General features: G+C 65.1%; 2 protein-coding genes across 15 annotated transcripts in view; one reads left to right on the plus strand and one right to left on the minus strand.

Annotated features, from left to right (window-relative positions):
* Positions 1-2,095: 2,095 nt before the first annotated feature.
* On the plus strand, positions 2,096-13,852 carry CYP2W1 (cytochrome P450 family 2 subfamily W member 1). 3 transcript variants are annotated; one of them, XM_014846642.3, is made up of 9 exons: positions 2,096-2,747; positions 4,093-4,255; positions 4,612-4,761; positions 4,832-4,989; positions 6,016-6,189; positions 6,481-6,619; positions 6,746-6,930; positions 7,281-7,422; positions 7,680-8,026. In XM_014846642.3, exons 1-9 carry the CDS (start codon positions 2,565-2,567, stop codon positions 7,874-7,876), a joined length of 1,491 nt encoding a protein of 496 aa, XP_014702128.3. In that variant the 5' UTR covers positions 2,096-2,564; the 3' UTR covers positions 7,877-8,026. The 3 variants fall into 3 exon arrangements, with proteins under 3 accessions (XP_014702128.3, XP_070340154.1, XP_070340153.1); XM_070484053.1 differs by having other exon boundaries at positions 7,281-13,852; XM_070484052.1 differs by having other exon boundaries at positions 6,481-6,930; positions 7,281-13,852.
* A 149-nt stretch (positions 13,853-14,001) lies between these two features.
* Positions 14,002-23,394, minus strand: part of CHLSN (cholesin) — a 150,544-nt gene continuing 141,151 nt past the window's right edge. For all 12 annotated transcript variants that reach the window (XM_014846651.3, XM_044747444.2, XM_070484061.1 and 9 more), the window contains 2 exons: positions 17,794-17,875; positions 14,002-14,743 (listed from right to left, as the gene is read on the minus strand). In XM_014846651.3, coding sequence (XP_014702137.2) covers positions 14,555-14,743; positions 17,794-17,875 — 271 coding nt within the window. In that variant the 3' untranslated portion in view covers positions 14,002-14,554. The remainder of the gene's footprint in view (positions 14,744-17,793; positions 17,876-23,394) is intronic.

The raw sequence follows: 23,394 nt of genomic DNA on the forward strand, positions 1-23,394 counted from the left end.
GATCCCGCTTGCCCACTGACGCACCCAGCGGCCCAGTGGGGGCTGCTAATGCCTCACAGCTGAGCCCTGCTTCCTTCTCTGAGAAATGGGGGCGACCACGCTAGGCTGCCAGGAGGAGCTCACGGGTCCTGCAGGCCGCACGCCAGAACTCGTCTTAGCAGGGACCTGGTTCCAGAGGGTCCACCTGCACAGCCGCCCCACAGGGCACCCCACCTGCCCCTCAGGCGCCCAGGAGGGCTGCGCCAAGAGCTGGGCCTTGTGCCCAGAGCGACTCGTAGGCGCCCAGGCCTCACCGAGCTGAAGGAGGAGGGTGTAGAAACACACACACACACACACACACACACACACATGCGCGCGGGCGCGTGCGTGTGCATGGACCCCGTGTTCCTGGCCTCCAGCGCCTCCTGCCAGAGCATCCTTCCTGGCTCAGTCCCCTCATGGCTCCCACAGCCGTGATTAGGGCCAGCCAGCTCTCCTTCCTCACGCTGCCTGCATGGCCCCTGCTTGCTCACATTCCAGGCTTCGCACAGGCTGTTCCCTCTGCCAGAATGCCCTTCCCGCTGTGACTGGCCTCTCCAGCTCCAACGCCCGGGGCGTTGTTGGTGGCAAAGCCACTGCCACATGGGCTTCCCCCGCTGGGCCCTGGGGGCCCTTTTAGGATCATCTGCAGCCCTAGCTGCTGGCTCAGCCTGGCACACACTGGGTCGGGGGGGCTCCATACATGCTTCCTGAACGAATTCAGTGAACTGTCCTGGGCCGACAGCGTGACTTCCGGACGGGCCTTCTACTGGTGCAAAGATGAGCTGACAGCCCAGAGGCAAGGCGGTGGGAGAGAAAGCTTGCCAGCAAGGGGAAGACAGCGGACTGGTGTCCTAGAGAACCATCTTAAAACCACAACATCCGGAAGCAGTTATACAGGGCAAACGGGCTGGAAAAGGGGGGTCTCAGGATGTCGACCATCTGCTGTTGAGTCCCTGAGATTCCAGATCATCACCGGTGACGGCACCAGCGGAGGGCTTTTTCCCAGAGGACATCTCTGGGAAAACTTGGAGAGCTCAGTTATCGCCCTGTTGGAATAGGGACCTCACCGTACAAGCCGAGGCCGTGAAAAGGGCAGAGCACGCATCTCTCTCACACGCAGGTGCCTGCTGATCTAGGCTACGTGCAAACTAGAGCATTGCTGACAAGGAGGCGGGTGTCCTGTGGACTGGGGTCGTTGGGGTCCTAACACGGTTCCCCCTATCAGATGGCTTCCCTTATGCTAACCTATGTCAACCACGGGTGGTTTATCTTAGCTTTCAGGCGGCGCTGACAACAGGACCCCCAGCCGGTGTGCTCAGCAGCGGCCCTGGTACCAGGCGCTCAGCCCGCACGACCCAGAGGCCCGGAGGATAGCAAGCCGTCCTCCCTCACGGCAGCCCCATGGCTGTGCGACAGGATGGTCCTCCTGCGAGGTGATGAGAGCCCAGTTGCAGGAGGTGTGCAAATCGAGGCTGGGAGGGGGTGGGGGCCCTCAGGCTGCCTCGGCTCTGGGGTTTGTGCAGGGGCATGGACGGCACCCCGGGAGACAGGCCCCAGGTGAGGGGCCCGGCCGGCAGGGATGGGGTTCCAGCTGCCTCATGTCAGGGCAGGAGGCTCGAAGCAGGCCCAGCCACTTCTGGTGCCAACAGCCCCCCCGCCCCTCGCAGCTCCTTGACAAAGTGGCACCTCCTCCCCTCCCAGCTGGGCCTCCAGGGTTTCGGGGACCAGAGTGCAGCACAGACGGACAGGGCCTCATAACCCCCGCCACCTGTCGCCCAGCGGGCCCTGCCCCAGCCCCAGCACCACTAGCAGAGTGGGCCCCTCTGGGCGGCCAGCCCCCGCCCCGCCCCTCGCTTTCCCAGAGCAGGCCGGTGCCTCCTGCCCAGGTGACTGTGCTCACAAAGCCACTGAGCGGGCAAGCTTGCTGTCCGAGGCTTGGTGGGGACACGGCTGGTGCCTCCGAAGGCCCTGGATTTGAGGGGTTTGCTGTGTAGACCCTCGTGGGCACCCCGGGGTCTCCAGGCCTGGTGTTCCCCCACTGGCCCTGTCAGAGAGGAGCTGGCGGACACAGGTTGAGGAGACCCACGGACCTCCGGTTCCAGGGATCCTGCCAAGGGGGGCCAAGCGTGGGGAAGGCGGGGGCTCCTCCCTCAGAACTAGGACCCGGGTCCCAAAGCCCAGGGAGCTCTGGTTCTGATGGGGAGACCGAGGCAGAGGGCCGAGACCTGCCAGGAGGGGCAGCCCGGCCACCACGCAGTGTTCTCTCCAGCAAGGAAAGGGACGAGGGTGCCCCAAGCCCCGGGTCTGGACACCGGCCCCCCAGACAGCAGCCCGTCCCGCAGCTCCCTGCCACCGACTCGACCCCACATTCCACACACGCCTGTCGCTTTAAGCCGCCTGGCTGTCCCCTGCAAACTGCTCGTTCCACATTCTCGGGGTGGTGGGGGTGGGTGGGGTGCCGGCACGCCCTCGCGGAGGCCCATAAGGCTCAGGGTGGGGACGGCGGCCCCGGGAGGGGAGCTGGGGCCTCGGCAGCCGTCCACATGGCCCTGCTGCTTCTGGGGTTCCTCGGGCTCCTGGGCCTCCTGGGGCTCTGGGGGCTGCTCCGCACCTGCGCCCGCACCCCGGCCCCCACCCCTCGCTGGCCCCCTGGGCCTCGCCCGCTGCCGCTCATTGGGAACCTGCACTTGCTGCGGGTGTTGCAAATGGACCGGTCACTAATGCAGGTAGGTCAGGGCAGCCCCGTCCTGCCGCTCGGCTCCCGCCACCTGGGCCCAGAACTGCGCTCCCCACCCGCCTCCCCAGCCCTGGCTCGGGGAAGCTGAGCCCTCGTCTTCCAGGACCCCTGTGGCCGGCACAGGAGGCCCAAGTGCCCACCCTGCCTTGGGGAAGAGAAAGCCACCCCCCCACACAGGGAAGCAGACGGGCTAGCTAAGGAGCAGGGGGCCGGGAGTGGCAGGCCAGGAGGCCTCCCTGGAGGAGGTGGCATGTGAGGATTTGGTGAGAGCCTGAGGGAGGGCCAGGTTTGGGGGCAGTGGAGGGGAGGAGGCGGGTGCTCCCAGGAGCAGCACGGCACAGCAGAGGCCCGGCACCGGAAGGAACCTGGCCCTGCGCACGGACGTGCCTCTGGGGCCCTCCCTGCGGCCAGGAGCCTGCCGGGCCGGGGTGAAGTGGAGGTGCAGGCCGGCCCCGCCCCGTGAGGCCACCCAGCCAAGCCGCCCCAGCCGCAGCTCCCTTGCCCCATGTGCTCCTGCTCCCAGAAGCCCCCAACATGGCTGCCCGGTGGCTCCCCAGGCCCTGCAGGTTGGCGGAAGGGGGCCCCTGGCTCCTCAGGGCAGCTGCTGCTGACCCACGAAGTGGCCTGGCCTGAAGCAGCCGCCCCCAGGCTCTCAGGCCCTGTGCCCAGTGTGGGCCCCAAGGCCACCGTCCCCTGCTGGAAGGAGCGGCCCGGCCCTCAGTGCACAGGATCCACAGCAACTCACTTCCTGCCTCCCGGCCTCCGCGTCCTCACCCATAAAATGGGGACACGCCAGCCCTCGCCCAGGGCAGGGATGCCGTGAGGATGGGGGGACAGCACACGTGGAGGCCCCAGAGGCCCGTCCTTGCCGGGCATGCTCGTGTGTCCTCACACTGGGCGGGGGAGGCCGGCCTGAGACACACTGGCCATTCGGGGCCGCGGGGGACGGAGTCCATCAGGCCCGCTCCCTGTGCAGACCCTGGGCTTCCAGTTCAGGCCATGCAACAGCCAGCCCTCCCACCCTGCTCGCCCTGGGCCACAGGAGAGCCCCCTCCAGTGTGTCCCCTGAGAAGAGAAACCCATGACGGCCACCCCCAGCACCTTCCCGGAGGGGATGGCAGGGGGCTCTGCGGGGTCTGGCTGGACACTGCCCCCTGGGGCCCTGCTCCAGCCAAACACACCTCCCCATGGCGGCCCCGGGGCCTTTGCTCATGCTGCCCTCACCTGGGCTGCCTGGCTTCCGAGTCTCCTAGTGTCTGTCCTGCATGGGTGTGGCCTGAGGGGCCACAGGGGACCTGGAAGGACACTGTTTGATCCCTGCCTGTCCCCAGCAGCTCTCAGAGCAGTACGGGCCGGTGTTCACCGTCCACCTGGGGCTCCAGAAAACAGTGGTGCTGACCGGCTACGAGGCAGTGAGGGAGGCCCTGGTGGGCACTGGGCAGGAGCTGGCCGACCGGCCCCCCATTGCCATCTTCCAGCTCATCCAGGGAGGCGGCGGTAGGTGTGCGGTGGTGGGGGGGAGCAGGGCTAGCTCTGTTCATGGGGGCCCGCTGGGCAGGGGACCCCCTGGCCCCCAGGAGGGGTGGCGGCCCAAGGAGAGGGGCCCCTCCCTTGAGGCAGCAGGAGACAGTGCCCCCGGAGTGGCTCGTGGGGAGGGACAGGGTGTCCACACGGCAGGCCAAGGGCACAAAGCACCACGGCGCACCAATGGGGGATGGGCCAGCCGAGGCCAGGTACCCGAGAGCAGGCCGGGGGAGGGCAGTGAGGCCCAGCGAGACCCCAGACCCGGGCCCACCCCTACTCGCTCCCTGCCTGCACCACCGGCAGCCGCTCACCCCGTGTCTGGCCCACAGGTGTCTTCTTCTCATCCGGGCCGCGCTGGAGGGCCGCCCGCCAGTTCACCGTGCGCACCCTCCACCGCCTGGGCGTGGGGAGGGGGCCTGCGGCCAACAAGGTCCTGCAGGAGCTGAGGTGCCTTACGGTGCAGCTGGACGGCTATGGAGGTGAGTGGGGCCGGGGCACCCCCTTCCCCAGGGTCCCCTCCCCGCTGAGGCCTGTCTCCCCCGCCCGCAGGCCGGCCCTTCCCCCTGGCCCTGCTCGGCTGGGCTCCCTCCAACGTCACCTTCACGCTGCTCTTCGGCCAGCGGTTCGACTACCGGGATCCCGTGTTCGTGGCCCTGCTGGGCCTCATCGATGAGGTCATGGTCCTCTTGGGGACCCCTGGCCTGCAGGTGAGAGGTCGCTGCTCTGGGCCTCGGGGTGGGGGGCAGGGAGCTGAGCGCTGGCTTGAGGCCGGGGTGGGAGGGGGTCCCAGCACCGCCCCTGCCCCCCTGCAGAAGCAGCGCTGGATTCAGAGCTGGGAGGCCCAGGGCACGGCCTGTCTCTGACGTCAATTGGCCATGGGCCCTGGGGCCAGTCCCCTGTGCTCCCTGGGAAACGAGGGGGCTGGGGTAGGGGACCCCAGCTCCCATCCTTGCACCTTCCCGTCAGCAACAGACGCACCTGTTCAAAGGAGGGGGGAGCCTCTCGGGTCCTCAGGCTTCCGTCCAAACTCTAACTCGCTCCTGGTCGGTGGGGGGGGGGGAGGGGGGGCCCAGACGTCCTCTGGGCAGGAAGACGGCCGCCTGGAGAAAGCCAGGGTGGCCGGGTCCAACCAGGGGGCCCCAGGAGGCTGGAGGCAGAAGGTCAGCGTGGCTCCGGGGGCAACAGAACGCTGCTCCCCGGCCTCCGTTCCCGTGCCAGCTCCTCGGTACCGAGGTGCCCTGGGTAACTGTCCCCAGGGACCACAGCTGTCTCGGGGGCACGGTGGTGCTGGTGTGGCCGGGACGGCAGGTGACACTTACTGAGCGCCGACAGCACGTGTGGCCCCTCCGCTGACCTGGTCAGACACACTCGCCCTGAGCGCTTTCACATTAACGACTGGTGGCAGGGTCAGTGTTTCCATAGCGAGGACCCTGTCCCCTTCTCTGTCTTGCCCACTCTGGTGGATGGAGAGCGGGGCCCGAGACCCCCAGTGTGTCACTGTCGGGCGGCTCCTCCTGCCCGCGCTGGACGGGGTTTCCTGAGTCCTGGGGCTGCTGGTCCCACCCGGGGCGAGGGACCCCTTGCTCTGAGTGGGACGCCCTCTTGTGGCCGCGAGCGCCACCCGCCCCCAGCACATCTGCAGGGCCCCGTGAACACACGGTGGCAGGATGGCCCCGCCCCTCACCCCTCTGCGCCCTGGCCCCCCACCTCGCTGTCTTGCCCTCTGCCCCCAGCTGTTCAACATCTACCCCTGGCTCGGGACCCTCCTCCAGCTGCACCGGCCCGTCCTGCGGAAGATCGAGGAGGTGCGAGCCATCCTGAGGACCCTCCTGGAGGCCCGGCGGCCGTCCACGCCCAGGAGAGGCCCTGTGCAGAGCTACATGGATGCTCTGATCCAGGAGGGCCAGGTGTGGGTGAGACGCCCCCAGGAGGACTGGGGTTGGGGAGGGGTCCACGCTAGTCCTGCGCCATGCTCCTCCACCTCCTGGCTGGGGGCCTCCTTGAGCCTCAGTCTCCTCATCTGTGAAACGGGGCATTCGCACAGTGCGGCCTCAGGGAGCAGTTGGGAGGTCTCGGTGAGCCCAGAATGCAGTCAGCGCCCAGCGGGTCCTGGCTCCGTCCTTCCTGCCCTATCTCCACCTTCTACCCTTTTCTCGAGCCTAGGCTCCAGCTGAGCCCCGCCCCACCCACCTCTGCAGGGGAAAGACCCCATGGGCCTGTTTGCTGAGGCCAACATGGTGGCCTGTGCCCTGGACATGGTCATGGCTGGTACGGAGACCACCTCAGCCACACTGCAGTGGGCCGCGCTCCTGATGGGCAAGCACCCGAACGTGCAGGGTGAGCCCCGGGCCCCTCATGCCCGCCCCCGGCCAGGATGGCCTCTCGTGCCCAGTGGGTGGGGTCCCCCGGGGCCGAGGGGATGGAGGATCCCGGGAACACTGGCGCCCACCCTCTCGCCTGCAGGCCGGGTACAGGAGGAGCTGGACCGTGTGCTGGGGCCCGAGCGGCTCCCCCGGCTGGAGGACCAGCGGTCACTGCCCTACACCAACGCCGTGCTGCACGAGGTCCAGCGGTTCATCACTCTCCTGCCCCACGTGGCCCGCTGCACGGCGGCCGACACCCAGCTGTGCGGCTACCAGCTCCCCAAGGTGGGAGGGCCAGGCCTCGGCTGCACCCTGGGCCCCTCCTGGACTCTGATGATGCCCAGGGGTCCCTGTGGGGGGCAGCAAAGGGGCCTCAGAAACAGGAGGGGGGCAGATCTCGGCCTTACAGCCCCCTGCAGCCTGGGGCTTCCCCTTGCCATGTGGCTGGTGGGTCACCTGGCCTCGCTGGTGCCACTGGGTGCCTCGCCTGTGACATGGGGCTCACGCTGGCCACAGCAGGTGTGCAGGAGCCAAACCCTCGAGCAGACCTCCTCCTGGTGGGCCGAGGCCCCCCCCCAGCCCTTCCCGTCTCCCCGGGGCCCTCTCTCAGTGCTCCCCCTGCACCTTGCCCGCAGGGCACGCCCGTGGTCCCCCTGCTGAGCTCTGTGCTCCTGGACAAGACGCAGTGGGCGACGCCCCGCCAGTTCAACCCTGGCCACTTCCTGGACGCCGACGGGCGCTTCGTGAAGCCAGCGGCCTTCTTGCCTTTCTCTGCAGGTACCCGTGGGCCTGCCCACCAGCGCCTCGGTGGCTTGGGGCCTGTGGGGACCCCCATGCCCCCGGTCCTGGCTCCCCGTTTCTGTCCCCTCAGAGCTGACCCCAGTCCTGGTGGCCCAGGCCTCACCCTCAGGTTGCCCGGTGGCTCTCCCTGGGGGACCCAGCCCCTTCACTCCAGGAGACGGCCCGGCTCGCCCACACAGCCGTGGAAAGAGCGGGCCTGGAGCCCCCAGCCTGTGCCTCAGTTTCCCCTGCAGGCCGCCGTGTCTGCGTCGGGGAGAGCCTGGCCCGGTCGGAGCTGTTCCTGCTGTTCGCCGGCCTCCTCCAGAGGTACCGCCTGCTGCCGCCGCCCGGCCTCAGCCCCGCCACCCTGGACACCACGCCCGCGCCGGCCTTCACCATGCGGCCGCCGGCCCAGGCCCTGTGCGCTGTGCCCAGGCCCCGGGGACGCTGACAGAGGGACATCAGGCCTGCGCTGGGATAAACCCCCAGGGCTGCCGCTCCCCAGCCCCCGGCTCCCAGCTTGGGGTGCTCTGTGGATGATCGAGGCAGGACGGACGGACGGCCCCTCATTGCCCCCTCACTGGGTTCATTCCTGCGGCCACCCCAGGCTGTGTATCCCAGGCTGGGCAGCCTCATCTGGGTACCGTCGGGGAGCACCAGGCCTGATCCTGTTCTTTTGAAGGCCCTGGGCCTCTTCCAGGCTCCCCACCTGGTACTGTGGGACCTCTTCCTCCTGTCTCCTCCCGGGGCAACCAGGGCCCCAGTGCTGAGCTGGGCTCCCTCCCCTCCCTTGATCCTCTCTCTCCTCCCTTTGCCCCCAGACCCTCCCAGGTGCCCCCCATGCCCCACTGGTGCAGAATCCCCTCCTCACACCCCACGACACCTCCCCCAGGCTCCCTGCCACTGCCTCTCCCCATTTCCCCTGCACACTGCCTCCCATCTGGTCCCCACCAGGGCCAGTGTTGGCCAGGCACCCCCCACCAGGCACAGAGGTGCCCTCACCGGCAGCTGGGGTGCAGGAGACGGCAGGTGGCGGCGTTCACCCACAGGCCAGCCTCAGGCCTCAGTTCCCAGCAGGCTTGCTCTGCACCGTGTCAGGCCCGGGATTGACCGGGCCCCTTGAAGACCCCACCCCCTCCTTGGAGCTCCTGGGGGCTGTGCCCAGGAGGCGCCCTGCCCTTGGAGCCAGGACCCTGAGTCCTGGGGTAACACAGAGATGCCCTCAGTGGGAGACAGGCCAGTCTAGGGACAGCCGTCACCCGGAGGATCAAGGCCCCTGCAGGGGCAAGCGGGGCTGGGCAGGAAGCATGAGTAGGAGTTTGCAGGAGGACACTGGGGGCCCCTCACCTGAGACCCCATCAACCGCACAGGTCCCTGATGCAAATGGGGAAACTGAGGCCCTGACATACCCAAAGCCCGGCTCCATCCTCCCCTACACCCAGCCTGGAGCCGACTCCTGCTCTCTCTGCAGGGCATCCTCTCTGAGGCAAAGTGTGCAGAAGCACCAGCTGGGGGGTGGGTGGAGGGCGGGGCCGAGGACAAGGTGGGAAGTTAGCCATGCTGCTGAATTCTGCACAAATAGCCAAGGTGACGCGATGCCTGCTCCGCGGCGAGGGCTGGACATGGTGGCAAACGCAGTGTGGTTTCTGCCCTCTTGGAGCTCTTGGCAGGGATGCCAGGGGCACGGGGTGGGGCACAGGGGCAGCCCGTTTCCCAGCTGGGGCCGGAGCATCTTCCTGAAGGAGGCCCCGTCTGGTGGACACTCAGCACAGTGAGGACCGGGGGAGCATTGGATCAGCAATGATTAGAAAGTCTGACAATGCCAAGTGTCGGCAACAACGTGGGGAAGCTGCCCACAAGGGCGTGAACGAGTGAACGGGGCAACTCCCAGTGCAGCTGCAGACGGGGTGGGGGGTCCCCGTGGCCCAGGGTTCCCATGCTGGGCACCCCTGTGCACGAGGAGAGTGTCCCTCCTGGGGGAAAGGAGAAGGGTCTCCGCGTGTGCCCACGGTGGAGCGGCCCCCAAGGTTCAGACTACAGGACCCAGGAGCCAGGACGCACGGATCTCCACACCTGGGCGGGCAGCAGGGGGCAGGGTTCCCTAATAAGTACAGGCGGGGTCCAGGCTCTGGATGCTTCCAGATGCGCCGGGTTCACGGTGGCGGGTCACCTGCACCGTTTCATTTAGGGGAAGGCTTGTGGGGGGTGACGAGCATTCGCTTTATTCTCTTCCTGTCTGTCTGAACTGACCTTCAACACCGACGGGTTGGGGGGCAGGGCCGCGGGCGCCGTGTTCGTGTTTGAGGGAAGTCCCTGACGTGATCAGCCCACATCTGACTTCATCCCGGTGAAGGAACTCAGGGCGTCCTGCAGGGCTGGAGCGGAACATTCCAGAAGGGCTGTGGGAAACGCTTTCAGGAAGCTGTCGTCTGAGACTCAGCTCCTCGGGCGGCTCTGCCAGGCGCAGGTGGGTGTGCTCACGGGGAAAGCAGCCATCACGGAGCCTTCGCTTTGCTGAAAACCCAGTGCCGCCGGCGCCCCGTTCGCAGTCATCTCCCGGCGGGGGATCTGGGTCCCGGCGCTGCCCACACATCCAGCTTCAGCCCCGGCGGCAGGAAGCAGACACCGAGACACTTATTCTTGGAATTTGTAAGAACAGGCGTCAAAATGAAACCACTTTCCACGGTGATTTTTCAGTTTCTCAAAAGAATCCGATCGGTTAGTCGATGTTCTATGGTAGTTGTTTTAATTTGCCAAGGAACTCGGGGAGCCCTCCTGCTGGGCGGGAAGGTGCAGACCCCAGAGGACCCTCGCAGCCCCACAGACGGCCGGTTCTGCTCCCCAGCCCTTGGCTTGAACACCAGGCGGGGAGCGAGGACGGGCAGAGGCCCCGCCACCATCGCCCTGGTGGGCCCTTCAGGGGAGAGGGAGACACGGGGAGGAGCCCTGAGCCTGGGGGCATCCCCCGGCCAGGGCTGAGGAGTAATCGCGGACCCCTAGGCAGCCTGGAAGGCCCTGGGTTCCCCTCACTCACAGTGGGGCGCAAAGGTGGGGTCAGGGAACCCCTTTCTGGGCAGGGGGCTCCAGAGGGGGTGGGTCTTTGTGGGGGGACGTGTCTGCAGCTCCACCCAACTGGCCAGACAGGACCTGTCAAAGCTGCATTTAACTCGTCAGCACGGGGAACAGGGACGTGGGACGTGGCTCCCAGCTGCTGGCGCCACCTCCCTCCGCACAGACGGGGGACCTGCCCACCTACCCCTCCTTGGGACGGCACTCGGTCCGGCCCTGGCCAAGTGCACAGACATCCTGGGTGGGCAAAGCCTCCACCGTGGCATCGACATCTCATATCCTAGTTGGTTTTGTTTCGTATTTTTCTTATTTTGGTGAACAGACACGACATGACATTTGCCATCCTACCCATTTTTACGTGTAGAGTTCAGTGGCATTAAGCACACTCCTGTTGTGTGCAGCCATTGCCGCCATCCATCTCCAGGACTCGTTCATCTCGTAAATCTGAAACTCGGTCCCCCTTAAACACTCACTCCCCACCCCCGACCCCAGCCCCTGGCGCCCCCCCATCTACTTCCTGAATTTGAGGAGTCCAGGGCCCCACGTACGTGGGGGCACACAGCGTCTGTCCTTCTGTGTCTGGCTTAGTTCACTCAGCACAACGCCCTCAAGGTTCATCCGTGTCGTAGCAGGTGTCGGAATCTCCTTCCTGTCCAAGGTTGAGTAAATGCCACACTGTGTGGACGGACCACATTTGTTCGTCCACTCACCCGCCGACGGACACTTCCACGTTTTGGATCCTGCTTCTTGCTGGCCGCACATCCAGGGAGCCCAGCCTCCAGGCCACATGATTTCGGGAGAAGCCTCTGGACGTCCATCAGGGGTCCCCAGTCGCCATGGGTCAGAGGGGCAGACAGGCTGGACGCCAGGGCTGGGGTCACGCCGGCAGAGGGGCTCCTGGACGGCTCCCCTCGCGGCCACCTTGCCTCTGGGTGGCGAGCGGGGGAAGCTTTGGGGGTTGGCGGGCGGCTCAGGGCTGGCCCACAGCCACGCCGCATGAGGCTCACATTATCCCTCCTAAGTCGATGAAAAACACCGCCCCCGACTCCAGCTGTCAGCAATGCCCCCAGAACAAACCTGGCTGTCTCAGCTCCTGGGGCCCCGGGATCCCAAGGGAGCCGCCCCCCCACAGGGGCCAACACATGTTCCGGGGCTGGGGTCGGGGGCAGGGGTCCCGGAGCCCCTCTGGCTCTGAGCCTCGAGGCTGTGGCCGTGCAGCCGCCGTCAGGGTCGTGCCGGGTGGACAGCTGCTCTGTGGTTGTGAGTGGTGAACGCTGAACACTGTGTATCTGGAAATAGAGGTGACTGCACGGGGGCGCGTCAGAGGGAAGCAAGTCACCGAGGGTCACTTCTCGGGGTAGGAGGCTGACAGGAGACACCTGTCGGTGAGCGTTTCTTAGACATAAATTCCGGAAGAAGTAAAGTAAAAGGCACCTGCTTCCTGTGGGGGGACAGGGGCTGTGCAGCCACCACGTCGGACTTTCCACTGAGTCCCACCCCTCAGCCCCATCCCCTCACCAAGCCCCCAACGAGCGTGTCGCCAGGAGGAGCTGGTGCTTCAGTGTCCTCATGGCGTCATGCTGGGGCCAGGCTGACTGCTCCTTCCTCTCTCCTGGTGAGTGGTGGTGGGTGAAAGGGGAAACCACAGCCACCCTCAGGAAGCTTCCGGCCGGTGGCCCCTCGCAGGGTTGGTGAAGCGGAGACTCAAAGACGGTCCCCAGGCACGTGGCCCCCACCCCCATGCGGCGGCCTGGCCCCAGGCTCCGACCTTCCACTTCAGCCGCCCCTAGGGTCTCATCAGAGCATCATCTCCGACCGGCATGGGGACCCCAGGAACCGCCTGGCTCCTGAGCTTGGTCCCACACCAAGCGATGCCTCTCGACAGCCTTGTCCCAGGTGACGTCACTGCATCACCTCCCTCTGCAGGAGGACGCCGCAGAGAACAGCAGTTCACGCTGCGACGGGAGCTCCTGGGGAGGAAGGAGCCTCCTGGAGCCAGTGTGGGGATGGTGTGTGCTCCAGCGAGGGGAGCACCATGCTCTTCACAACCCTGTCCACTCACAGACACAAGGACTTGGTACCCAGCACATTTCCCTTTTTGACTCGGCTGCTGGGAAACCCAGGGCTATGTTGTTGATCAAACAACCTTCATTACTTAAAAATGATCTGCGTCTTCTTTGTATCTTGTGCATCTTCTTTCCTTGTATGTCTACTTCTCAGTGTACTTCTTAAGATACCTCAAAGCTCAGAGATGGGGAGGCCCACACCTGACTGCTCGCGGTCTGAGGTTACCCATGGAGCTAGGATGCCGCCCCGGCCTGCAGGCTCCCGCAGACCTGCGTTGACTCCCAGTTCCCAAGGGCCTCCTGTTTATGGTCCACCTGATGGACAGCAGGGGGGCAGGGCTTCTGACCGTCTGCGAGGCCACAGAGGCCTAAGGCGGTGCTGGGCCAGTCGCTCCCCCCAGAACTGGACGTGTGCGTGTGTACACGCGTGTGTGTGTATGATCAGGATTCCAGCTGCACCAGTGGGCGGGGGACGGGATGGAACGCCCCCTCGGGAGCACACGGCATCCCTCTTTCCAGGGGTTGGGGGTGGGGACTGATGAGGCTTGCATGGGAGGTGGGGTGTCGCGACCCTCAGAGTCCAGGGGTCTGGGTCATGGGTGAGAAGAGGGAAAGGCTCGAGTGGGCAGTGAGGGACCTGCCTGGGCCCCTCTGGAAGTGTGGGCCCCTCCTGGGCTTGGTCACCCACCCCAGGGCCCTACCTCACCGTTCAGAATTGGCCCTCGACACAGGGGTTTCATGATAACTGAAGCTGAAGTATCAGAAAGGCCTGCCGGTCACAAACCAGGGCTGATGACACGGCTCTGAGGCCATGTCCCCAGGGGCCACGGCCGGGGAGGCCCAGCCAGGCCAGGAGTGGCCACAGGGAGGCTGGAGACCCTATTCTGGAATAAGGGGCCCACGCACAGGCCTGGGGTCTGGGGCTCACGGTGGGCATTGTAACTACAACAAGCCAGCTCACATCCCATGGCTTCACGGGGGTTTGGGCACCGTGACAGCCCAACAACGCAGCTTACGAATCCGCACCTGGAGCAGATCTTGAAGCCACCCCATGCAGCTGGCACGTGGTCTGCTGTGTGGGGCGGCCTAGGCCCCATGCCGGGTTCTCACGCTGGAGGAGAGGCGTGGACACTTCTCCCCCTGCATCTCTGGGGTGCTCAGCGCCCTGACTTCCAGAGGCTCGCCGCCTGCGCACCCATGTTTATGCAGAGAGCAGGCGTCTCCCCAGCTGGGATGGCCGTGGGAGGGCGGCCAGTGCAGTCACCGCCGACACTGGGAAGTGACGGGCCTGCAGAGCGAGTGGCTGGTCAGCGCTGGCGTCCAGGAGCGCCATGGGAGGAGCACGCCTGGACGCCGTCTGGGGAGGTCTCGGCCACGGCCCAAGGCTTGCTCTCAGAAGCTCTTCACAATCTACAGGCAAAGGAGCACAAGTCACACCGGACAAGAGCCACGGCCGACACGGGCAGGTCTTTATTGAAAACACAGCCAGGTCTTCCCTGGAAGTGGGCAGCGAGGCCGTGGCACAGCCCCAGGAGGGAGGCAAGAGATGGACAAGCCAAGGCCTGGGCCCCTCAGCAAATACAGGCCCAAACCTGGGGACCCCCACACCCCAACGCTGCAGACCAGGCTGGTGCGAAGGGCGAGCACAGGATCTTTGGTAGAAAAATAGGCATTTCCATCAGTAAGCAACTTCCTTGGCGGCTGGAGGGCAGTGGGAAGGCAAGGAGTGGCGGCTCTAGGTTATTCCAGAGTGACCGCGTTCTGCTGTAAAGGGGTTAAAACTCGTCATCTGTGAACAGTCTCTGGCCAAGGAGGGTCAGGAGAGAGAGGCGGTCCTTCTGAGGGTCGGGTGCCAGGAGAAGAGGGACCTACCGCCGACCAGCCGGCGACCCTGCCTGCCCCATGCCGGGCCCCCACCTGGGTGAGGGGTCAGCTGCATCCTGCAAAGGCTGGACCCCCCGCGCTGCGGCAGTGGCCTCACCCGCCGGCCGCCCCTAGGAGAGCAGCTGGAGCACCTGCCGGAGGCGCTGGGTCTTCTCCAGCAGGAGGGGGTCCGGGCTGGCGGCGCCCGCCTCGTCCAGCTCCTGCATCAGAGCTTCAGCTTTCTGCACAGTCAGCTCGCGGGCCCGGCCCCTGAGCCCCTCCAGGTAGGCCAGCAGGGTGGAGAAGTGCTTGTCGGGAACCTGGACGGGAAGAGGACAAGTACTGTCAGGGGCAGGTAGGGGTGGCAGTGGTGCAGGGACACGAGCAGTGGAGACACGAGGTGCTCAGAGCGTGGGCTCCTGGTCCTGTGGCTGCGCCTTGGGTCTCACCCTTGTGCCTCAAGGGCACCGTCTGGCCCAAGTGTCCACACACCAGGGCCTGAGGAGCTCAGGTGGCTGGGCAGCAGAGGACACCCCATCGGCAAAGGGCCCTGGGCCACACCTGCTCCCCCTCGGTCCCCTTGCTCCAGGACGACAGCACTGGGGGGACGGGGAGGGAGGGCTGGCCTGGGGCCATCCTCAGCTGGCCCTGGGCCACCTCCTCACAGATCAGCTCTGGCTTGCACCAAGGTGGCCGGCAGCCATTAGTTTTCACACCCTCCTGAAATGCCACTGACTCGACAGTAAATAGATCTATTTTCAGAGATCAATCTGCCAGGACAGAGAGGACGGAGGAAAAGGAAACAGTCACGACGTTGGGGGCTGGGGATGAACGATGACCGACTTGGAAGATCTGGGGCAGAAGACGCTTCAGCTGAGCAAAGCAACTGGGCAGTGGGTTGCCCCCCCTGCTCGCCCACAGGCAGCAGAAGTGGCTGTGCGGTCACTCCTAGGAGAGCGAAGATGAGGCTGAAGACAGGAGCGGCTGGAAGTCCACTTAAGAAGCAGTTAGCGGCCCGCACGTCTCGACTTCAAACCCACGACAGAGCCGCAGTGATGGAGACCGTGGTCCCGGCACCGAGACGACGGATCCGTGCACAGAACCGAGAGTCCAGGAAGAAAGGCCGACACCCGTGGTCAGCCAATTTCCAACACAACCTTCTCTCCATCTGCGACGCCAGGACAACCAGATGCCACGGGCAAGAGCCTGAAGCCGGACCCTGCCTCACACCGTGCACAAAAGTCAACCCAAAACGGATCGCAGACCTGCAAGTAAGAGCTAAAACCGCACAACTCTTGGAGGAAACACAGGAGGAAATCCGTGAGACCTCGGCTCAGGCAATGATTTCTTAGCTATGACACCAAAAACACAGGCAACCCAAGAAAAACTAGGTACATCAGCCTTCATCAAAATTGACACCTGCCCCAGGACACTCCCGTGCCCGTGAGGGCTGTGGTCTCAGCCAGGGGGCAAAGGGCCACCCGGCTGGAGCAGGGGCCCAGAGGTGCCTGCAGCCCCTCCTCAGGGAGCGGGTCTTGCTGCGTCCAGGGAAGTGGGAAGCGGCCTGGCACCTGGTCAGCCCAGTTGTCACCCCAACACGTTGGCCAGGAGCACCTCACCCCTGGGAGGGGAGGGGCAGCTCCCGGAGCCCAGGCCCAGGCAGGGTGGGTGACGAGAGCTCTGCACACAGCTCCCCGCTGGCTCCCCGCAGGTGACGCCTGCTCCAGAGCGTTCTTGGGATGGCCTGTCCCCTGGCCCTGGGCTCTGGGGACAGATGGCTGCCAACCTGCTGGGGGAGCCCTGAGCTTCCTCGAGTGGGGAGTCGACTTGGGGCTATGCAAGACAGCGGGCTTGTGGCAAGGATGCAGCGCGTTGTCACACACAGCGCGGGGCTCCGGAGCGGGCCGCACTGCCGGCTGATGATTCCTGCAGTGCTGCTGGCACATCCTGGCCCAGCCTGTGCGCCGGCTCACAAGGCCGTTCCCCCTGCTGCACCTGTAGCCTGACTCGAGAGCTCGGCTCACAGGTGCCTGCTTCCTGGAGGTCCCTCCCCATCACATGCACGCAGGGCACCCGACCTCAACCTGTTGGCCCCGGGAGCTGTCACAACCGTAACGAAAACCACACTTGTCGAAACAGATGATGAGGGCGATGGATTACAACCCTGGGGGGACACGGGTCTGTGCTGACGGGACTAACTCCACCGCGCATGGGAGGCGGCAGTGGTCAGCACAGTGACAACTGACCCAGGCAGCACCCACCGACAGAGGTGAGGATCGGTGGGCAAAAGTCTGAGGAGAAACGGGGTTTCCGTCATCTCAGAGCAGCTTCCCGCAGACACGCACCAGCCGCTAAAGGCAACAGTAACTCTACAGAGAAAAACCAGGCCGACCCGAGCTGGATCACGTGAGCACCGTCAGCACAGACCTTCACACACCTGCTACCAGGACGTGCTGGGGGCACCAACGGGCCCCACCCGAATCTGGACGGGGACAGATGAGCCCAAGCTGTCCACATCTGCAAGATAACTGGCCTCGCCAAGCACGTCAAGGTCATGAAGAGCAGGTGAGACAAGGAAAGTTCCAGACTGCAGGAGACCACAGGAACAGACAAGCAAATGGGTGGGTTCTAGACTGGGTGACCCGCACGAGGATGTCGCTGAGAAGTGGGAGGGATGGTGGTCACGTGACAAGGAGCCCCCCACTCTGAGTGGCTTGTGGTTGCACGGGGGGATGTCCTGACCTGTAGGGAACGCACACTGGAGCGTTCTGGAAATGGTGGCATCTCCTAACCTCAGCCCCCACCCCACCCCAACCCAGGATTAAGAGGGTGCCCCCGGGTGAGACGGGGCAGGCCAACAGCCCAGGCCGCGGAGCCCGGAGGCCTGATGGCCAGAGTCTGGCAGCTGGACAAAGCCCAGCTGGGGTGGCGGGGCCCCGGGGCAGGCCGACAAGGCTCTTGCTCCCTGACCCCAAGCAAGTCCCTCTCTCTGAGCCCGGGGTTTCATTCTGTAAGATAAAGGGCTGGATTGGTGACCCCAAGAGGGTCCCCCACAAGCTCTCCAGCCTCTTTCATAACCTGGGATGGGCCTCGAGAAGAACGGCCTCAGGCAGGGGCCTGTGGCCAGGTCTGGCTGCTGGCGAGGGCAGCTGGGGCCTGCCCTTCCCATGCCTGTGGTGGACCAGGGGCTGAGGGCGTGAGGGGCTTGGAGACCTCGGCCTGTGGTCTGAGCAGGCCTGCCAGTGGGTTGTTCCATCCTGGTCCCTGGGAGGCCCGTCCCCGCCCCCCACATGCACAGACCTCCCATCCCCGGTCCCCTGCATGCACAGACCTCTCGGCCCCTCCCGCCCTGCCCCCCGCATGCACAGACCTTGTCGCTGTCGTACATGTGCAGCAGGAGCCAGGTCTGCCTCGTCTTCTGAAACCTCCAGTCCTGGTGCTTCTGGGCCCAGCTGGGAAAGCAAGGACACGACAGCTCAGGAGGGGCCAGGAGGAGCTGGAAGGGTCTTGTCCAGGCCTGCAGGGCTTCTGGGAAGGACCCTGCCCAGCCCGAGGGAGGCAGACGCAGAGCAGAGGGGGCTCAGAGGCCTGACCTCCGCATGCCCGCTGCGGGCCCTTGGCCAAGCGGGGCCTGCCCAAACATCTGCAACAGGGCCTAGTCCAGATGGCACGGGGCCAGGGCTTTCAGCTCTGCAGTTCCAGGATTTCATAACTGTACCGTGAACACCCTGCATCTCGTGAATTCAGTCATTCTTCTGGAAGCACTGACTGTGTGCTCCGGCAGGGATGGTCTGCCGCTGGAGTGAGGGCAGCCTGTGGGCCGTGCACGTGGATGGAGCAGGAGGGAGCAAGCCAGGAGGAGCCGGGAGCCCGCGCCTGCCATGCAGGGAGCCACGCTGGGCCCTCCCGCCAGGCGTGGACCTCAGCCTGGGCTCGTCTGGCCCCTGCATCTGCTGCTCCCATGATCTCCAGAGAGCCCGTCTGGCCAGCCAGCCCTGTTACAGTTCGTCATTCTCTGCAAAAGACTTTCCCTGTTCAGACCACCGTGTGGCTCATCCCCCAGTTGTGCCCTGGCCGATTCACCTGCCCGGAGGACAATGCGTGGCCTCGCTGCCCGCAGCGTCTCCAGGGTTCCTCCTGAGCTGGCAGAGGGTATGGGAGGGGCCGTGTGGGCACCCAGTTCCACCAGCCTGGTTCCCATCGCTGCTGCCTTGACAGCGTAGACAAGCCACACATCCAACCTGACCCTGGGACTCCAGGCTGCGTCAGGCTCAACCACCCGCGTGGCCGACGGAGCCCCCAGAAGCAGCTCGGGGTGTCTGTGGACAGGTAGGACCAAGGAGCCGTGGGCTGGCTTCAGATTGCTGACAGGACACAGGACGCCAGGGGCTGGAGCCTGGAGTGTGGGTCCCACGGAAACCCACGACAGGCAGAGAGGTCCGCTCCCTGTCCCAGGCCCTGTCCCAATGTCCCCACACGAGAGTGTCCCTGAGCCCGATTGCAGGGCACAGGGGCAGAGAGGAGGCCCCCAAACTGCAGGATGATGAGAACAACGACTGAAAGTGACAGCGGGTGACGGCAGGCAGAGAGGACAGACCCTGCCTGGCCTGCAGCTCAGCCCAGGACACGCATCCCCAGAGGCAGAGTCCCCCGGGGATGGAGGATCTCTGTGTATTTCCACAGCGAGCAGAGAAAGGGAGCGATCCGAGGTTGGCAGTGGGGAGTGGGGGCCTGGAACGGGCGTGGGCTGCCTGGTGCTGAGGCCGAGCCTGACCCTCTCCAGCGGGTGGAGGTGTGAGCGGCTCTCAGCACCGTGAGGTCACGGATGAAGGATGTTTCAATGCCCCAGATGGGGGCAAACGGCAGCTCAGTTGCTGCCCAGCTCTGAGCCCACAGTGCCCCCAGGGCCGCAGCGTGCCCGGGCAAGGCTGATAGGTGTGGTGGTGGCTCCGAGGCCCAGGGACAGGCCCAGCTGTGCTGCTCGGGGCTGCAGCCCCACAGGGAGCGTGGGATCGAGGCCCTGTCTGAGCCCACTTCTGGCAGACTTCTGAGCCCCTGAGCCAGCGGACTGTCTCCTTCCAGGCCCCTCCCAACACCGCCATCTTCCCTGGGGCGCCCTCCCAACCCCCACACGCATGGCAACTCCTGCTTTCAGAGTCATCCCGTGAGAGCATGGTCTGGAGGTGCCAACACTGCTGACACGCCAAAGGCAGAGCTCCCTACCCATTCCCTTAGGCAACCAGAGAAATCAGGACTGATGGGGCCTCAGGCTGTGATGGGTGGGGCAGCCTCTTGCCTCTGCAGGCAGGACCCAGCCCCAGGCACGGCGCCCTGTGCCTCTCCCCCACGCAGCCTCACCCCTCTAGTTCCCTCCATTCTGCCTGAAGGCTGATCTGACCCAGAAACAAGCTGCTCCCCGCTCCCCCCGGGCGCCCCCAAATGCTGGATCTCCCTCTGCCCCCAGCCCAGGCTGCTCCGATTGGTTCTCCGTCACTGGGAGGTGGTTCCCGCCCACCTGTGAATCAGGGAGCTGCTCTGCAGGCCCCCAACCCAGGCTCCATCGGCCCCGACTGGCAAACTGTGCTTCTGTAGGGTGGGGTGGGACACCATTGAATTTCTCTGTGAGGAAAGGGAGTAACTTAACTGAAGACATGTTTCCTATAAAGAAACTGGCAGACTTTGGTGAGAAATACCGACCCCCTTGCTCATGCAGACTGCTAAATCACGAGCCCTCACAGGAGGGGACGGCACAGCTTGGAGGGCCACCCCATTCCAGGAAGAGCGGCTGCTCCCAGGCTGGAGCACGTGGGATCAGGCAGCCGGCCGGGACGGGAGGACCCTGGGGCCAGGCCAGCTAGGAGTTGCCAGAAAGATTTCAGGGCTGCACGTGAGGGGTCACAATCGGCCAGTGGTCAGCCCCACTCCCCACCAGACGTGGGGCTCCCCTGGGCCCCTGTCCCAGGTCACAGTCTGTAATGGGGATGCGGCTGCGGGGCCGGGCACTCAGCCCCGGGGACAGGACGCCTCCGTCACGGTGGAAGGAGGGAGCAAGGAGCACCTCCTGGTCCACGTCTGTCAAGTGGGGCAGGAACACCTGCCTTGCAGGGGTCCTGATGGGGCTGTCTGAGAGGGAGGGAGTGGCCTGTTGACACTCATGCTCTCAGGAGCTCCCACCCCCCTGCAGCGACAGTGACAGCCCTGCTGTGACAACAAGCACCCGGCAGGCGCTCACCAGCCTGGATGAGGAGGCTTGGCCCTTAGCTGTCTACTGCGGAAACGGGGCCCAGCACCCTGGGTGGAGTGTGCTTCCCCGGGTCATCCTGTGGCTCCGAGGGTGGGCGGCCGGAGGGGTTCCTTGTACCGCCAGCGGCCCAGGGGATCTCTCTGCCCACAGCAGCTGCAAGCAGTCTATGGGGCGCGGGCAGGAGATCAGAGGGGCCCCAGGAAAGGAGGGAATGCAGCCAAGCCAGTCTCTCTCCTCGTGCCCGGCAGGGGCCACAGCTCGCCCACAGGCCCAGGTGCTGCACCACTCCGCCCCCACGGTGGGACCACCAGGCTGACCTGCCCTTCCAGGAGGCAGGGCGATGCATGTGACGCTCCGCTCCTGACAGCCTCAAAGGGCCTTTATCGCCTGGGTGTAACGAACCACATCCCCCAATCCCTAGTTTAAAAATAGGGACCCTTTCCCGAGCCCCCTCCAGAGAAACTGGGGGGAGGGCTCTGGTGCTGAGACTCCTCTGGAGGCCACCTCGAAGCCAGCGTCTCGAACGTCTGTACTGTCACAGACGCTGCCAACTAGGGGACAAGTTGCCCCCAAAACCAGCCAGCAGGAGGCTCATTGGCCAAGGGCCTCCTGCCTGAACCGCCCTGCCCTCCTCGGGCCTGGTGCCTACACCCCCATACAGGACACATGGAGCTGGCCATGGAGAGGGGCAGCACCCCCGGCTCCCCGGACGGCCACGCTCACAGTCGCCGGGCCAGGGCAGCTCTGAGTGTCTCCTGAGCCCGGCCGAGGGGTCTGGGCCTCTCAGTGTGGAGCTCGGGCGAGCCCGCCATAAGGGCCGAGCCTCGGTGTGGGGTCTCAGGAGGGGATCCGCGTCCTGGGCTGTGATATCCCACAGGCGCCCAGGGGCGAGGGGAGGCTTATTTCTGACAGAAGGGTGGGGCAGGGGTCATCATGGCCCCAATCCCACGTGCATGCACAGGCCCAGCTCCCCCGCATGGGACTCACAGCTGCCAGGCAATCCCGGGGTCCACGTGGGGCAGTCTCCCCACCAGCCCACGGAGGACGTCCCTGCTGAGTCCTCTGAAGCAGCCCTGGGAGGAGAGCTCGCAGTCGCAGGGGTGAAGCCTAGGGCGCTGAGTGCTCCACGCCGCGGGTGGGCCTCGTCGCTGGCATTGGGCAGGGCCCTGCTGCTCTCCCCTCCCCTCCCTTCGTCTGCTCTCTGGGGACCGGGCCCCTGGCCCTCCTCTTATCTGGATATGGTCTACACTGAGTGGCCACAGGCACCTGCAGGCCTCCTGGCCTGTCCTTACTCCCCGCACACCCCCATCGGGCTCCATCCGCATCCCGCTGGGCAGCCTGAAGTCCACTCCTGTGGCTGGCGCCTGCCTGGCCTGTCCACCTGCTCCTCTGTCCAGCCCCGGCCCTGGCTCCCTCTGTCTACAGCGACTGACCTCCGGCCGTGACCTGTGACCCTGCCTGCAGAAGACCAAGGGCCAGAGCCCAGTGGCTCCAGCCCCACAGGAAGCACCATGCCCTGGCGTGCACACTCGGGAACGTGCTTCGGCTCTCAGGGTGGCTCTGGGCGCCGTGTCAGCCCCCACGTCAGAGGAGGAAGCCGAGGCCACAGAGAAGGACTAGCTCGAGGACCCACGATGACGAGTGACAGAGCTGGCTCCAGCCCAGGCCGCCTGTCCCCAAGGCTGGTGCCCGTTCTAGCTAAGGTCCCACCCCCAGGCCCCTGGCTGGGGCAGTGCTCCAGGGGGCACAGGCATGGCTCCCATATTGTGGCAGGGACTCGGTGCGGGCTTGCGTCACCGAGCGGCACCCACTTGGCCCTGGGAGCGTAATGCTTGCAGCCCAGCCCCACCTCCTTTGCTGCCAGCCGACGGAGCGATAGGCGCCTGTCCTCCTGTCCAGGCTCCGCCCCACCCCCCAGCTGACATCACAGGGACCTCTGGCCACGAGCCCAAGGGACAGTTTTCAGTCATGTCAGAGGACTTGCCACACTGATACGTTTTTTTTTGTGAGGAAGACTGTCGCTGAGCTAACACCTGTGTCCGTCTCCCTCTATTGTGTGTGTGGGACACCGCTGCAGCACGGCTTGATGAGCGGTGTGTAGGTTTGCACCCGGGATCAGAACCCACGAACCCCGGGCCACCAAAGCAGAGCATGTGAACTTAGCCACTAGGCCGGCCCCTGCACTGATGCTTCTGACACCGTCTCCCCTGTCACTCTATAGTCATCAGCAATCGGGGAAACATGAACCAGAACAACTAGAAATGCTCAGAAATCGGTAACTGTCCCATGTGGCTGAGAGCGCCTGTTCTTGAGGGTCGCTGGTATGGCCTCTGCAGGGTGCACCCTCGAGACCCACAGCGCCAGATCTGGGCATCGGCCTGAGAAACGCACGTCGTCCAGGGAGACGTGTCCCACACGCTGAGAGGTGGCATCTCCCCCGGCTGTCCCGTCTTCCTGCTCTCAGTTGGTGGCATCACTACCTGTCTGTCACCGGACCTGAAAGCTGGGGCCACCTGACACCCCTCTTCATCACCCGCACGTGGCCTGTGGATTCTGCGCGTGTGTGTGTAGTAAAATACATGGTACGAATGTGCCATCTTAACCACTTGGCAGTGTCCAGTTCAGGGGCGTTGAGCACATTCACGTCGTTGTGCAGCCATCACACCGTCCATCTCCAGAACTTCATCTTCCCAAAGAAGCTCGGTCCCCATTACACACGAACTCCCC

This window comes from Equus asinus, chromosome 14 (genome assembly GCF_041296235.1).
Source record: "Equus asinus isolate D_3611 breed Donkey chromosome 14, EquAss-T2T_v2, whole genome shotgun sequence".
In the NCBI taxonomy this organism is placed as follows: Eukaryota; Metazoa; Chordata; class Mammalia; order Perissodactyla; family Equidae; genus Equus; species Equus asinus.

Bases quoted from the DNA above. Each gene is read 5' to 3' on its own strand.
- CYP2W1 (XM_070484052.1), top strand. From the start codon at position 2,565: ATGGCCCTGCTGCTTCTGGGGTTCCTCGGGCTCCTGGGCCTCCTGGGG. The intron at 2,748-4,092 runs GTAGGTCAGGGC...TGTCCCCAGCAG, and splicing joins TGGACCGGTCACTAATGCAG to CTCTCAGAGCAGTACGGGCC. The intron at 4,256-4,611 runs GTAGGTGTGCGG...TCTGGCCCACAG, and splicing joins GCTCATCCAGGGAGGCGGCG to GTGTCTTCTTCTCATCCGGG.